This window comes from Phocoena phocoena, chromosome 3 (genome assembly GCF_963924675.1).
Source record: "Phocoena phocoena chromosome 3, mPhoPho1.1, whole genome shotgun sequence".
Lineage (NCBI taxonomy): Eukaryota > Metazoa > Chordata > Mammalia > Artiodactyla > Phocoenidae > Phocoena > Phocoena phocoena.
In genome coordinates this window covers 43,636,326-43,653,385 of record NC_089221.1, presented here as the reverse complement: position 1 = coordinate 43,653,385, position 17,060 = coordinate 43,636,326, and the positions used below count along the sequence as shown (strand labels likewise).

Sequence of the window (17,060 nt, the reverse complement as noted above, 5' to 3'; positions counted from 1 at the left end):
ACTTAAGCAAAAAAAGAAATTTATTGGGGCATGTAAATGTTCCAGAAATGGTGCTGGCTTAAGGTATGGCTTGATTCAGGAATTCAAATGATGTCATCAGGTCTCAATTATTTCTTTCTCTTAGCACAGCTCTGCTCTTCTTGTGTTGTCTTCATTCATAAGCTCTCCACCCATAAGATGTCCCCCCCATAACTCCCAGTTTCATGGGTGGTAGAACAAAACTTGTTCCCAGCACTCCCCAAATATCCAAAATATCATTGTCTTTTATGGGCTCTGATTGAGGCACATCCCTGAACCAATATCTGTGGCCAGGATAATGCTGGTGCTGAATGGCTAGTTCTAGGTCACATGTTCTGGCCCTGAGCAGGAATGTAGTCAACCGCCTGTGCTGAAAGTGGAGAGGAGGTGGTCCCTAGAGAATAATCAGGTTAAGGTCACCAGCAGGGTGAGGGGATATTGAGGAACGAAAACTACAGGTTCAACCACCCTTCACTTAGTTCAACTGGATATTTCACAGACTAAATGTTTATCCCTATTAAATACAATGTTATTAGAATCCTTCTGGCAAGTTGTTTGGAATTCTAATTCTATCAGGCAATACATTCCTTGTTTCTCTCAGCTGTATGTACTCTACAGTCTGATGAATGTGCCTTACAGATTTTATTGCACTCAGTAATGAACAGGTTATAAACACATTTATGTATGTTATATGAACATGATGTATAAGATATAAACAGGCTATAAACACAGCATAACTTGAATCTCAGCATACCTCGAACCTCAGCATACCTCATACCTCAGCATACCTTGTACCACAGCATACCTCAGTACCTCACTTCAGTACTTCTGAAGTGACATCACCAGCATCTATGGATGTGGTCATACAACCAGATACCAGGCCCACCTTTGTGCTTGGGTCTGGACCCTATTTCTTGTGTCCAAAGATATTGTGAGCAATATTCACAAAATGTCTAGACTCCTGGGGGAGTTTCTAATAGAGAGTGAATGTTCTATACAATCTATGGATCTTTTAGCTAGCCATCATCAGAGAGACCTTTTCCTCTACATGTCCCAGATTTCAAATGCTCTCTAAACTTGCACACTATCAGAAAAAAAATGGTAACAGTAGTAGTACCAAAGTATATACAGCATTAACTACACACTATGCCCTGTCCTAAGAGCACATAGGATTAAATATTAATTCATTTACTCCTCACAGCAACCTTATGAGATGCATGGTTGTCATCATCATCATCTCCATTTTAAAGACAAGGAAACTAAGGCCCAGAGAGGGTAACTGGCCCAAGTTTACACAGCTAATTAGTACAAACTAGGAATTGAACCCTAGTGGTGTGGCTCCAGGGTCCTTACACTCACACAGAAGTGGCCTTTGCCTTTCACATCCCTCACTGCTCATTTCCAGCCCTCAGACAAATGTAAAGGTGAGAAGGCTTTAAAAGCAACAGCTACAGTAACAAACCTATCATGGATAAATTAGCGAGCAGCTACTCACTTTACAATGGAGTTTGTTGTTGTAAGTGAATCATTTTTAACGACAAGCTTCTCCTGGGACAGGTCAACTGGTTAAAAAGTCATTGGTGACTTCCCAGAAATACTGGGACTGAGAAACAAAGCCCAACCCTTCCCAACCAAAGGGTTAGGACCACTGCCAAAGATCAATTAGAACTGTAAAGTATCTCTAGCATAATGCCTACACTAGTAGAAAAACGCAATTTTAAAAACTTTTCTTGTACACATATATTTTCCCTGAAACATGGCCATGTGTGGGAGAAATTAAGTAGAGGGGCTTGGCCCAGCACCTCAGAAGGGGTGTTCCTGTAAACAAAGTTTGTCTCCCAGCCCTTCCATTGCTCCCCTGGGGTCACTTGACCCACAGTTCTCTTGTCACCTTTGGTAATACTATTAGTTGGTTCAATCATGCACAAAGGTATGATACAGGTGGCTACCAAATTCAAAGGACTTGCATACAGCTGTTTCTTCTGGGAACACCGTGTCATGAAACCTCAGATGGTTCAAATGAAGGGCTTCTGTGAAGGGACTACATACAGAGATGAGCAGGGTTGAAAGGACAATGTTTGTTACCACAGGGAGCCCAGTGAGGGCTGGTTCTGGGGAGGAGGACCCTCCTGGTGGGAGAGAAGCAGCTACTGCTAGACCCTGAACTACGGGAAAGCAGGAGGAAATGCCCCATCTCTCTTCTCCTCACCACTCTCCTACCAGTGCCTCCCATGGACACTGAGGGCCAGGGGGCCTGGGTGATGTGGTCATCAAGGTTAGCCTTCAGGGTTCAGAGCAAGAGGGAAAGGGTAGAGAGTCCAGCTAGAGAACAGAGAATAAGGAGCACAATATCTCCTTCAAAGGTGGGTAAACTGGGCTTCCCTGGTGGCGCAGTGGTTGAGATTCCGCCTGCTGATGCAGGGGACACGGGTTCGTGCCCCAGTCTGGGAAGATCCCACATGCTGTGGAGCGGCTGGGCCCGTGAGCCATGACCGCTGAGCCTGCGCATCCGGAGCCTGTGCTCCACAATGGGAGAGGCCACAACAGTGAGAGACCCACGTACCGCAAAAAAAAAAAAAAAAAAAAAAGTAGGTAAACTGAGTCATTGAAAGGGAAAGTAACATATTTCAGATCAAAAAAGAAACCCAGAACCAAGATAAGGGCTCCACTTCCCAATCTGGTCTCACTGATTTCAAATACTTGGAGAGAATCATTAAATCTCAGAGGACACCTAATCCCTCAGACTCCTTCCCAATACATGGTGATGTTACAGCCCACAGTGGCCCACCTTTCTTCAGAAGTGGTAAGGTGCATGTGATCAGGATGACTCAGCCTTCTGCCTGGATTCACCAGAGAGATTTTCATGAATCACTTGTGTGGGTGACGCTTTGGGTGTTGTTATTCTTTCAGTGAATTCTCTCCACACAGTAAGTTTGTCTCTGTTTGATTCATGAAGGTGATTCATCTGAAGAAGTTGACCTGACCATGGTTTATCAGGCAGCATCTAACGGAGATGTCAATGCTTTGACTGCCGTGATTCGGGAAGACCCTTCCATCCTAGAATGCTGTGACCGTGAAGGTGAGCTATTTATGCATTTTGAATCCTGCAGAATGTTCTGATCTATCATTTTAGAGATGGCCTCCAGAGGTGAACAATGTTAATAAAATTATATTTGACAAACTACTTTGATACTGGAGGGTCAAGGAATATCCTGCCTGTAGCTGTGTGCAGGTTCCTCAGTATTTTATTTAATGAGAGTCATGGACACAAATCTTCAAATTCTTTTACATCACCTCTTCTCATGAAGTTATTTGGTTTGAGTTTGTCTTCAACTTCTTTGTATGAGTGACTAAAGTAGATAGGCCCATTAGTTGAAGTTAGAAAATGGGTATGAAAAGAGGAGGCTATTTTTGGTAGCAGTGGATGTTGGGAAAGTGAGGCTATTAAAGCCAGAGAGCAAGGACTTCTGCTTCTGGGAAGATGGAGTAGAAGTAGTACTTTTTGCTTTATTCCTTCTGCTAAATGCAACCAGAACTCCTGGACATTGTATATAGCATAAACATAAGAACACTCTGGAAGGTGGAGAGACAATGACAGACTAGCTAGTACGATGGGACCCAAGGAATGACATAGTGGTGAGTTTCCTGGGTTTCCTTTTTGCCTCATACTTCCCAGACTTGGAGCTGAAGAAGCTGACAACATAGGAATGCCAGTGGACAGAGGTCAAAAAAGCCCCCAACAAAAGCCTGCTCTCTAGCCAAAGAACAAGAAAGGGGCTGCATAGCAAGAGAGAAAACTTTTAGACGATAATGAGTCTACTCCATCAAACACTACCACCAAAAAAAACAAAAAACAAAAAACTATGACCCCAACCCCACTCATTCCAGCAAAGACCAAGTGTGGATCCTGGGCCTCCACCTTCACACAGTAATGAAGTCTCCATATCCCCACTGCTGAGGCAGTGTCAGAGGAATCCTTCTTGAGAATTAGGACTGTCACCACCACACAGTAATGAAGAGTCTTCTCCCTTAGATGTCAATGAAGACTAAATAGGGGACTTAGACTTTTAATCCTACCTGGCAATAATGAAGTGGCACCCCACCCTCACTTACCCTTTGGAGCAGTATCAGAGAAAACCAGCTAAAATAGAGGATTTAAGTAAGATTTAGGCAACTTATAATGCAATACCCCAAATGTCCAAGTTTTGGTAGAAAATCACTTGACATACCAAGTATCAGTAAGACCTCAAACTGAATGGAAAAAGACAATAGATGCCAACACTGAGATGACATGTTAGAATTATCTGGCAAAGATCTTCAAGTAGCCATGAAAAAAATGCTTCAATGAGCAATTACAAATATGCTCGAAACAAATGAAAAATAGAAAGGCTCAGCAAAGAAATACAGATATAAAGAAGAACCAAATGGAAAATTTTAAAACTGAAAAATACAATAATTACAATTAAAATCTCTATGGCTAAGCTCAGTAGCAGAATGAGGAAGCAGAGGAAAGGATCAATGAACTTGAAAATAGAACAATAGAAATGAAACAAATCTGAACAACTGAAAGAAAACAGACTGAATGAAGATGAAGACAAAGAAGAACAAGGAGAAGAAAAAGGGGGAGGAGGAGAAGAGGAAGAAGTGGCAGCCTCAAGGACCTATGGAACTGTAACAAAGGATTTAGCATCGGTTTCTCTATCCTAGTATTTCTAGGAAGTCATTAATGGTTTTTAACCAGTTGACCTGTCCCAAGAGGAGCTTGGGATTCCCTTATCATGACAATAAAATGTTTTGTAAAGTGTGTGGGTGCTCCCTAATTTATCCATGGTAGTTTTTTGTTCGTTCGTTTTTTAAAGCAGAATTACTTGTACATCTGCCTTGGGGTTAGAAGTTGGGAATGAGAAGAGTCAAAGGTTAAACACCACTTGTGTGATAAATACAAGAGTCAGACTGATTGCATTCAATCCTGGCTTGTACTAACTGATTATGAATGGAAACAAAGATACAACATATCAAAATTTGTGGCAGATATCTAAAGCAATGCTAAGAGGGAAATTTATGGCACTAAATACATTCATTAGAAAAGAGGAAAAGTATTGGTCAATAATCTAAGTTCTCACCTCAAGAACCTAGAAAAAGTAGAGTAAAACCCAAAGCAAACAGAAGGAAAGAAGTAATAAAGAGAAGAATAGAAATCAATGAAATTGAAAACAGAAAATAGAGAATATCAATGAAACAAGAAACTAATTCTTTGAAAAGATCAATAAAATTGACAAACCTCTAGCAATAATGACAAAAAGAAAACGTAAGAAGACACAAATTATCACTATCAGGAATGACCCTGCAGATAATAAGAAAATACAACAAGCCACTCTGCACACGTAATTTGAGTATTTAGATGAAATGGATCAATTCCTCAAAAAAGATAAACTACCACAGTTCATCCAATAGGAAACATTATTTGAATAGTCCTATAACTATTAAGGAACTTAAACTCATAATTTTAAAATTCCCAGAAACAGACATCATCAGGCTTAGATGATTCCACTGGAAACTTCTACAAACTTTTAAATAAAATTCATATCAACTCTGCATAATCTCTTCCAGAAAAGATACGAGGAGGAAACTTTTCCTGGTTATGATTATGAAGCTAGTATTACTCTGATATCAAAATGTGACAAAGATGATACAAAAACTAAACCTACAGACCAATACTCCACATGAATACGGATACAGACATCCTTAGCAAATATCAGCGAATAGAATTCAGTAATATATAAAACTAATTATATACCATGACCAAGTGTGATTTGTTCTAGGAACGTAAGTCTATTTCAGTACTTGAAACTCAATCTGTGTAATCCATCATATTGACCAGCTACAGAAGAAAAATCACATGATCATATCAGTGGATGCAGAAAAAGCATCTGACAAAACTTAGCACACATTCATGATTAAAAACTCTCAGAAAATAGGGATAGAGGGGAACTTCCTCAATTTGATAAAGCGTATCTACAAAAAAACTCTAGAGCTAACATTTTACTTACTGGTGAAAGACTGAATGCTTTGCCCCTAAGATGGGCAACAAAGCAAAAATGCTCTCTCTCCCTCATATTCAGCATAGTACTTAGCCAGTGCAAAAAGGCAAGAAAAGGAAATAAAAAATGAAAAGCATACATATTGAAAAAGAAAAATAAAATGGTTCGTTTTTTGCACAGCTTGATTGTCTACATAGAATATCCTAAGGAACCTACCAAAAACTCCTGCAACTAGTGAGTTGAGCAAGGTCACAGGACACAAGATCAATACACAAAAACAAATTTATTTCTATATATTAGAAATGAACACATGGACACCAAAATTAAAATCACAATACCAAGTAAAATCACTCAATAAAGAATATTTAGGTGTGAATAAAACAAAATACATGCAAGACTTCTATACTGTAAACTATAAAATGCTGATGAAGGAAATCAAAGATCTAAATAAATGGAGAGACATACCATGTTCACGGATTAGAATATTCGATATAGTAAACATGCAATGCTCCCCAAATTCTTATACAGGTTTAATGCAATTTCTATCAGACTCCAGCAAGATTTTTTTTGTGTGTGGATATAGACAAGATTATCTAAAATTTATATAGAAAGCAAAGAAACTAAGATAGTTAAAACAATTTTGAAAAAGAAGAATAAAGTGGAGGCTTCCCTGGTGGCGCAGTGGTTGAGAGTCTGCCTGCTGATGCAGGGGACACAGGTTCCTGCCCCAGTCCGGGAAGATCCCACGTGCCACGGAGCGGCTAGGCCCGTGAGCCATGGCTGCTGAGCCTGCGCGTCCAGAGCCTGTGCTCCGCAACGGGAGAGGCCACAACAGTGAGAGGCCCGTGTACCGCAAAAAAAAAAAAGAATAAAGTGGGAGAGAATCAGTCTACCCAATTCCAAGGCTTACTATATAGCTACAGAAATCAAGACTATGTAGTGTGGGCTGACGGATAGACACATAGATCAGTGGGAAAGAACAGAGAACTCAGACTCACACAAATATGCTCAACTGATATTTGACAAAGGTGCAAATGTAATTTAGTGGAAGAAAGCCTCTTCAACAAATGGTGCTGGAGCAATTCAACACCCATAAGCAAAATATAAATAAAGAGGAAAGGAGGGAAGGAGGGAGGGAGGGAAGAAGGAAGGAAGGAAGGAAAGGGAAGCAAGGAAGGGAGGGAGGGAGGGAGGGAGGAAGGAAGGGGGAGGGAGGGAGGGAAATAAGGGAAAAGAGGGAGAGGGAAAGGGAAAGAGAGAAGAGAAGAAAGAGAAGGGGAGAGAGAGAGAAAAATTTTGCCACTATTTAAGACAGAGCACTTCATTGATGCTTTTACCCAGTACAGACGCCTGGAAGAATATTAGAAGGCAGAAATTTGGAGAGAAACTGGTTTGCTGGCTGCAATCTTTCAATAAGAACAGTAGTCCTGGAATTTATACATTCTCAGGGATCACTGAGGTCATAGTTTGCAGTTCACCTGGAGAAGAATTATAACCTCTACATGAATCTCCAATCAAAAGACATCTAAACAAGTCTCAGCTGGGAAAGGGATATGTCTTACATTGGTTTCTTCACCTGAAGGAGTGTGAAGCACCTACCTGGATTCTGCCTCAGCAGTATGGCTTGTTCCAACAGCCCTGCGAAGTTAATCAGAATGTGTAATTTCATCTCTGTTTTTATTCAGGAAGAAAACACACGAAAACCAAATGTGGCCTATATTGATTCCAAAAACAGAAAAGTATTTCAGTAAAAGTGGCCACTTTTAGCAAGAATTTGTACAACCCAAGGCTAGGCTACCATCACTGCCCTATATCACTTACCACCTCCAATAAATGTGTGCTGCCCCTGTCTGCCTGGCTGGCATTGCTTTCCAAAGGTACTTCCAGATTCTGCATTGTTCAAGTCAGGATAAACCTGCCTGTTATGTCCCAAATTATGCTGATTCCCAAGGTAGTAATAAGCAAATTTTATCATCTGCACAAAATGTTTTAATCAACCAATTACAGCAAAATTACAAAAGATTTAATAGGGTGTGAAAAATACATAGTTTATATAAATGTAGCAACAATCATCATCTCTCTTCAGGTCAGCAGCTGAGTTTGTGTTGAGGGTAGTTCATCTGCAAAGAGCATAATAAATGAACAGGAAAATAAAGTCTACTCATAAATTTCACAAGTCAAACATTTTTTTTCATAACATGTTATATTTTATTTTTTTAACATCTTTATTGGAGTATAATTGCTTTACAGTGGTGTGTTACTTTCTGCTGTATAACAAAGTGAATCAGCTATATATCCCCATATCCCCTCCCTCTTCCGTCTCCCTCCCACCCTCCCTCTTCCACCCCTCTAGGTGGTCACAAAGCACCGAGCTGATCTCCCCGTGCTATGCGGCTGCTTCCCACTAGCTATCTATTTTACATTTGGTAGTGTATATATGTCCATGCCACTGTCTCACTTCGTCCCAGCTTACGCTTCCCCCTCCCCATGTCCTCAAGTCCATTCTCTACGTCTGTGTCTTTATTCCTGTCCTGGCCCTAGGTTCATCAGACCCTTTTTTTTAGTTTCCATATATATGTGTTAGCATATGGTATTTGTTTTTCTCTTTCTGACTTACTTCACTCTGTATGACAGACTCTAGGTCCATCCACCTCACTACAAATAACTCAATTTCATTTCTTTTCATGGCTGAGTAATATTCCATTGTATATATGTGCCACATCTTCTTTATCCATTCAACTGTCGATGGACACTTATTGCTTCCATGACCTGGCTATTGTAAATAGAGCTGCAGTGAACATTGTGGTACATGACTCTTTTTGAATTATAGTTTTCTCAGGGTATATGCCCAGTAGTGGGATTGCTGGGTCATATGGTAGTTCTATTTTTAGTTTTTTAAGAACCTCCATGCTGTTCTCCATAGTGGCTGTATCAATTTACATTCCCACCAACAGTGCAAAAGGGTTCCCTTCTCTCCACACCCTCTCCAGCAGTTATTGTTTGTAAATTTTTTGATGACAGCCATTCTGACTGGTATGAGGTGATACCTCATTGTAGTTTTGATTTGCATTTCTCTAATGATTAGTGATGTTGAGCATCCTTTTATGTGTTTGTTGGCAATCTGTATATCTTCTTTGGAGAAATGTCTATTTAGGTCTTCTACCTATTTTTGGATTGGGTTTGTTTTTTTGATATTGAGCTGCATGAGCTGCTTGTGTATTTTGGAGATAAATCTTTTGTCAGTTGCTTTGTTTACAAATATTTTCTCCCATTCTGAGGGTTGTCTTTTCATCTTGTTTATGCTTTCCTTTGCTGTGCAAAAGCTTTTAAGTTTCATTAGGTCCCATTTGTTTATTTTTGTTTTTATTTCCATTACTCTAGGAGTTGGGTCAAAAAGGATCTTGCTGTGATTTATGTCAAAGAGTGTTCTTCCTGTGTTTTCCTCTAAGAGTTTGATAGTGCCTGGCCTTACATTTAGGTCTTTAATCCATTTTGAGTTTATTTTTGTGTATGGTGTTAGGAAGTGTCCTAATTTCATTCTTTTACATGTAGCTGTCCAGTTTTCCCAGCATCACTTATTGAAGAGGCTGTCTTTTCTCCATTGTATATTCTTGCCTCTTTTATCAAAGATAAGGTGACCATATGTGTGTGGGTTTATCTCTGGACTTTCTATCCTGTTCCATTGATCTCTATTTCTGTTTTTGTGCCAGTACCATGCTGTCTTGATTACTGTAGCTTTGTAGTATAGTCTGAAGTCACAAGTCAAACATTCTTAAAGCTGTTGAAATGTCTCATTCTAGGATGTACACCCTTAATGCATGCGGTTTCTGGACGTCAAGTGGACACAGTGAAGCTGCTGTTGAAGATGGGAGCCAATATTAACATGCAGGATGCTTATGGCCGCACAAGTCTATGCCTGGCAACCTATCTGGTACCAACTGTGTCTGTGGTGGCTGTCAAAGAGTGGGGTGGACTAAATGTGTTGTTATGGGGCCCCACTTGCAGAAGAGTGTTCTTAGATTTGTGCAGCTGGCCAACAGAAATAGAACTTAAAAGTTTTGCTTTAATAATGTCCAACATTTATATAATGACTTAGAGTTGGTTTCATGGATTGAAGTCATTTTGGATCTTCCTAACAATCCTCTAAGTTAGAGGTGATATTGCCATGAGAGAAATATTCTTTTCCATCTTAATTGCATCAGAATTTCCCTTGGGGCATTTCTCAGCACACTTGGTACTCCTAAGAATGCCCTCTGTTAATACCCTCAGTGGGTGGTAACACTTGAAGCTGCAGTTAACCTCTTTGGGGTAGGATTAGTTGAGTGGAAGCTGAAGGATGAGCAAAGTAGAGAACAATGAGAACTGGGAAGAGTGGTGGGTAGGGAGTAGGGGAGAAATACCAGTCTCTTAAGGACAACACCAAGCATAGGATTCAACCCACAATCAGTGCCTAACTTAAAAATTACACAGAGCCAGTCCTCAACACGAGATTTCAGTCTGGCATTTCCCAATATTAGCACAAGCTTGGTAAAGCCTTACTGAAAATCTTCAAACCTCTATCCTCTCAAATCTTCCCTGTAATCCTTTCGGGAGACTCCAGGGCTGTCTTGAGTCCAAGTCAAACAAGTCCTCCTTGTTGCCACACGAAGGTCATCATTCTCCCTCCTCTCCAACGTGGCTCCTGCAAATCTTCATCATAACCACTGTTGCTGCCGATGCAGCTTCTTGCATTTGCTGTTGCTGCCCATTGACAGTGGTGGATTCACCCACGGTGTCCTGAAGCTGCCCTGGACAAGTAGAACACTTCCCTTCCCCAAACACCACACCTTCCTGCTTGCAATAAAGTGTTGCCCAGTCCTCACAGAGATTTTCTTTAGACACTACTCTTTCATTTCTTATTTGCATGCCCTCTTTCTCTAGGACTCACACATGAAACTGGGAAGAATTTTTCAAAGTGTTGGGGTGCTTGTTTCAAATGTGGGTTCCTGGATTACACCCTAGACCTCCTGAGTCAGACACTCTGGGAGCAGGACAGGGGTTATGGGTGGAGAGAGAAGTACCTGCACGTTAAACATTTCTCCCCAACAATTTTTATGCCCATTCAAGTTTGAAACACACTGATCTGTGAGTACTAGGTGAAGTCCAGTGTCTCAGACAGACTTATGATGGCCTTTGCAGTCCTCCTCCCTTCTGGCACCTGCCCTAATAACTGCTCTTGCTGTAGGGATTTTTGGTGTCTGAGATGAGGAAAAGAGAAAATTTGGATCAGGGGATGGAGGAAGGGAATAGAGATGGTTTCTAAATTTAACTGCCGCTAGCATACAGAACAGAGTGAAACCAAGCTACACTTCTTTCAAAATTCTAAAATTCAAAATTTCAAATTTCTTGGGCTAGGTAGCACTTAAGGGACTGGGAAGAAGTTCTCCTCTAGATCACAGTGAACAGTGAGCCTAGCGAGGTGCCACTGTTGCATACAACTCTTTCTAGGAACACATTCTAAGGAGCTGCATAGGGAAGTACGCCGGCATGACAGCATGGGCATTACCCTCTTACTGTTGACCCCACCTCTGTCTGGCAGCCCAAAGCAGGGCCCCTCACTGGCTCTCCTGAGGATCCCTGGGAAGGTGAGAGTAGGTGGTATCTTAGTGATTACACAGTGAAGCCCACCAATCCCTCTGGCAATGTTTGTATTCAAGTATTAAAGAGGAACTAGGCAAAGGGAGCACTCAGAAACTGTCTCAGTCACAGCTTCAAGCTCAGTATACAAATAAACTTACCATAGCTGTGTGATCCTTGGCAAATTTCTTCACCTCCTTATGCCTCTTTCCTCATTTGTAAAATGTAGTAAAAATAATACCCTAAGTTTATCACTGTTGAAGGAGAACCACATGCAGAATCACCCAGAACATAGTAGGTCCAAAACATATTTGTTGGTTCTGAATAGTGACCATGGGTTTCAGATGAAGTCAATGCTTTTCTGATTTCTTTTCTGAAGAAAAGAAAGAAAACCACATACACCCATAGTTCCAGGAAATGTTGCAAAATGATAAAAATGTTTCAAACCCTTCTGCATCAGAAGATTTGTTTTTCAAAAACTCTAAAACTTTGGCCACCCAAAAATTTGGCAACTCTGAAATTTGTCCAGCATGCCTTTCTTTTGGGTCTCCTGGCCATATTTTTCCCTTTTAATCAGAAAACTTGATGATGGGCATTAGGAACTAAAACCAGATTTAATACATTAGTAAACTATGAAAATTATTTGCTTCTACTTAAGACAGATATTATTGGTCAGTTCTACAAAGCCATATTCAATTTTAGACCCTATGAATTTTAATGTGCTTTTGTAGAAAGATTTTCTTTGCAGACTTTTCAGAACCGAAAGGTCTTTTCTGATGATTATCTTTTTTTCTCCTCCATGCATTTAGTAACATTTTTATTGCTTCCAGTACTGCATGGGAAAATCTTCAGTAATCTTTCTCTTGTTACTGGGTAATCTTGAGGCTTAACTATACAGGAATGGAAGAAGGCAGGAAAAAATAGAGTTTTATTATATTATTCTTCATAATAATAATTTCAGTTACTCATAGTTATTATTATACTCATATACTTCATATAAGTATACTTATATACTTCATTTACTTATAAGTTTACTTTTAATTAGGTGAGTAACCCAAATGATTCTGGATGAATGTAGGAGGTGTTCTCCTTGGCATGTGAGCCAAACTCAGTTATCAGCAGGGTTGGGTCAGTTACTTAAAGTATTAACAAACAGAAAGGGAGGACTAGCCTGTGGTTATATTTTCCCTTTGAAATAGGAGAGACAGTGGAGAAATGACCCAGCTGTAAGTGCTAATCAAGGACGGACAAGCATCAGATGTGGCAATATCAGGTCTCAATCTGGTGAATTAGTAGACAACAGGGAGTTCAAAGGAAGTTTCTTGGGGAATTCATAGGGGGATAAAACACAACAATGGGGAGCCCTTAGAGGGTGCTGGTGATAGCCCCATATTCAGCAGCAGAGAGATCAGTCAACAGGGTGGCAGGGTCCCAGCCATTGGAGTAGGGCTTAGTTTAGAATTCCAGGCATCAGGAAGGGGACTGACTAGAATAAGCAAGATATTATCTTTGTGATTACTAGAAAAAGAACTTGGAAAAGAGGACGAAGGACCATTTATCAGATATAGATGAATTGAGGCATCGAGTGGAGGCTGTGACTCAAGAATGACATAGGAGCCCAGTTTTGGAATTGGACAATGACATCCAGGTCAGACCATTGACGAGCATGATTTGGAGCTAAGCCCATAGAATGAGGGTCTAGAGCTGATTAATCACCCCCATCACATTGCCACATTTGGCTCTAGGAACTGGGTATAAAAGTGGAATGCCAGCAAGTGGCCCTAGAAATGGGGAGGCAGACGCAGAAGAGTCTAGGACTCAGTCTGCATCTTACAGGGTAAAGGTCTCAGAAGACTCAGGAATCCACACCTCAAGACCTTCAGCCCTCTGTTGTCCAAATGGGAGTTATGGTCCTTAACCAACCACTTTAGGTCCAGTAGAACATGTTTTTAGCCAAACCAAAGAAGAAAGGGAAAGAAAACTGGAGAAAGTTTGTTGGACTCTGTTACTATGTTATGCGAGATTGTGTTATATAACGATGCTCTTGCTTTTCCAGGGTTGGCTGGAAGGCTGTGTGAGTCTACTAAGAAATGGTGCCAAGCACAATATCCCTGATAAAAATGGCCGTCTGCCACTGCACGCTGCCACCGCTGAGCCCGATGTGAGGTACGTAGCCAGGTTCACACGACGCTCAAGTTGGGAGGCACCCAACTTGGATTAGAAGGTCACCTAATCCAATCCATGTGGCAAATAAAAACAAAATCCATCCATTTTTTTGGTATTTGCAGCAGACAGGACCCCATCTCAGTGAATCAAAATATCCTGGAACAATCTCAACTCTAGTCTCAATCCCAATTTTACTTCGATAAAACCCTTTTCTCCTAGTCTCTGATTTAAGAAGAAATGCTGTTTGTCATCATCTGAATTTCTTATATTCATTCATTCAATTAATCAGGCAATTATTAACTCAATAACTATTTATTGATTGCTTATTATGGACCAACCACCGCTCTAGGCCCTAGAGTTCCCCAGTGGGCAAGCCAGTGTCTCTGACCTCACAGAGCTTACGTTCTAGTGCAGGAGTTAAGTGGCACACTAGTAAACAAATAAATAGGATAATTTCAAATAGTGACGAGTGTTGTGATGGAAACCAAACAGGGTAAGGGAAGGTTAATGTATGAACCCAGAGTCATGCCAACATTTATGGGCTGGAAGGAGGCAAAGACCCAGCAAAGGAGACTGAGACAGGGGGACCAGTGGGTGAGAAGGAAAACCAGAAGTGTGTGCTGCTGGAGACCATGCAAAGAAAGCCCTCAAATAGTTGGATGATTGAGGTCACCTTTTTGTAAGACGATTGAGCAACAAAGGAAAAAGCTTTGCCCAGACCAGTTGTAGCTACCCCAGGCCTCTGTATCCAAGTGGCCTGGGTCCCCAGTCTTTCGAAAGCCCCTCCTGGCAGCTTGATGACAGCACACTTCCCACTGTGGAATCAGCAAGGTTCCGTTCCAGGCACTTCCTGAACCTCTGCTGACAGAGCAGGCCTCAGACAGGAACTTCACACTCCCCAGAGCTAGGCTGCAGGCCAGCAGCACGGTGGGTGCATTCTGCTGCCTCCTTCAGACCCTGTGTTCAGAAGTAAACTGAAGCCATGCGGGGGTTGAGGAGACCAAGGCCCCTTCCAGGTTGAGAGGTAATAGGATTTCTTCATTTCAGTCTGTTTACACTAAAGTTAAAGGACTTGGGAAATTCCAGGACTATTCCCAACCAAGCCTTGCCTCTTATTATCATTGGATCATATCCAGGAATAATAGAAAACTAGGATTTACTCAAAGCCCAACAAAACAAGGAAGTTTAGAGAAGAAACAGCAATCCCAGAGCTAACAATCAGTAGACATCATAAAAAGATGACTACCTTTTGATGAAAAAAGAGTGAGTTTTCTAGACAACCCACGAAATATTTAGTCACAAAATCATACTGTCTTCCCAAGAGTAATCTTTAGAAAATACATTTTAAATGTACCTTTTAAGACTCTTCTGCTCCAATTTACTCCACTTAGATGATTTTTGCCTGCCTCACTCAGAGTAGTCATTTCAAAATCTACCTGATTCTGGAAAATGAACACCTGCTTTAGTTATGGTAATCATAGCTGTTGTAACAAATAAAACCCAAAGCTTCAGCATTTTAACATAATAAAAGTTTAGTCCAATGTATGTTTCCTGGATGGGGGCAGGGAGCCTCCCCTCCACAGGTAATTCAGGGATGCAAGCTTGTGGCTTCATCATCTCCTAGCATCACAGAATCCTTTTTGTTTGGCCTGCAGATAGGGTAAGAGGAGCTTAGATAAGCCTTACTTATTTCTTTAAAATCTCAGCCTGTGAATGGCACAGTTCACTTCTGCTCACATTCCATTAATAAGGATGAGTCATTTGGCCATAAAGAGCGGTGGGGAATATAGTCCCTGACCAAGAATCCACCTTCTGGTGATGATTCCAATCCAAGAAAGGGGGACAAGAATTTTGGTGAAAACCTGGCTCTGCCATTAAACCATTGCACCTGAGGGGTGAACTAAGCCTTGGCAGTCAGAATCACACTAAGGATCAATTTGGTCAATAGATTTGGTTCATCATTTGAAATCACTACAATAATATATTAAAAACTAAATGTACTTCCTCTTTTGTGGACTTATTAGACTATTTCTTATTATGCCCAGCAGTGCCCCTAGACTCTCTAGGATTTACATTACATCACTATAACTGAGATAACACAGAGCTGTGGCTTCCCCTTCTCATGAAATTGTCCCAAATGACCCAGTCACCACCTTAGGAAGAGCTGAAGCCAGAAAAATAAACATCCTCTGTGTGCTGATGATATAGTTTTATTGTCCTAAATGGACAGTTAGCTGATTCTGGAAGATAAAATCTGCTTTTCTTATGGTAATGCTAGCTGCTGTAACTATTAAAACCCAAAGGTTAAGATTAAATATTCCAAAACCAAAATTATCATACCTGTTAAATGTTCTCCAAAAATGAATTGGGTTAAACCTTAACAACTGTCGACTGAAAAAAAAAAAAAAAAAAGCACAACGTGAGAGTTGTGAGTTAAGTTTTATTTGGGGCAAAATGAGGACTTATAGCCGAGGAGAGAGCATTTCAGATAGCTCTGAGCAACTGCTGCAAAGGGGTAGGGGGGAAGGTCAGTATATATGTGATTTTAGTGAAGGGGGAGTACATGCAGTCCAGCACACAGTTTTGCAGAAGGTTGCTGCTGGTCACGAGGAGCAGACGTCACCATGAAAGATTTTAGTGCTTTTCTAGATATGAGGAGATGCAAGAATTGGGCTCATAAAATCTTCTCCTGAAAATATCTGAAGGCCAGTCCTGCCAGTTTTTCCCAGAGCACAGAGTGCCTCATTCCTGATCTACCCTGAACTCCTTTCAGGGGGTGTTGAAGGTCAGCAGTCTCAGCAGCTTGTGATTTCATCCTTGTAGGGATAGATGGCAAGTGCCAACCTTTAGTTTGACACAACCCATATAGCAAATCAACTGGCTTTGTTACCTAGAGAACATTTCAAAACTAGCTTGACTGAAAGAATTCCTTATGGAATTACATTGCTTAAAATTAGATATTTTATCATTGTTTTACTGAGAAATTTTATGGCCGTGGCAGAGTTTGATAACATCTGCATTAAATCCTTCAAGCCGAAACTAACCGCACCAGAGAAGTTGGACTTCAGTTGCCCATTTGTTTGTGTGTCTGCATGAACTCAGAATCGTTTTCTGAGAAAAAATGTTCTTGGTCTGTCTTATGGGCACTTTCTAATCCTAAAATCATAACGCAGAAGGGAATGACCTTCCATTAGGCCATGCATACCTGTTTGACTATTT

The 17,060-nt window shown here is 40.8% G+C and overlaps 1 protein-coding gene across 2 annotated transcripts in view; it reads left to right on the top strand.

Annotated features, from left to right (window-relative positions):
* The window catches only part of ANKRD55 (ankyrin repeat domain 55), a 100,957-nt gene that overhangs the window by 27,781 nt on the left and 56,116 nt on the right, over window positions 1-17,060 (top strand). For both annotated transcript variants that reach the window (XM_065874730.1, XM_065874729.1), the window contains exons 2-4: window positions 2,975-3,097; window positions 9,860-9,990; window positions 13,732-13,841. In XM_065874730.1, the coding sequence (XP_065730802.1) occupies window positions 2,975-3,097; window positions 9,860-9,990; window positions 13,732-13,841 (364 nt within the window). The remainder of the gene's footprint in view (window positions 1-2,974; window positions 3,098-9,859; window positions 9,991-13,731; window positions 13,842-17,060) is intronic.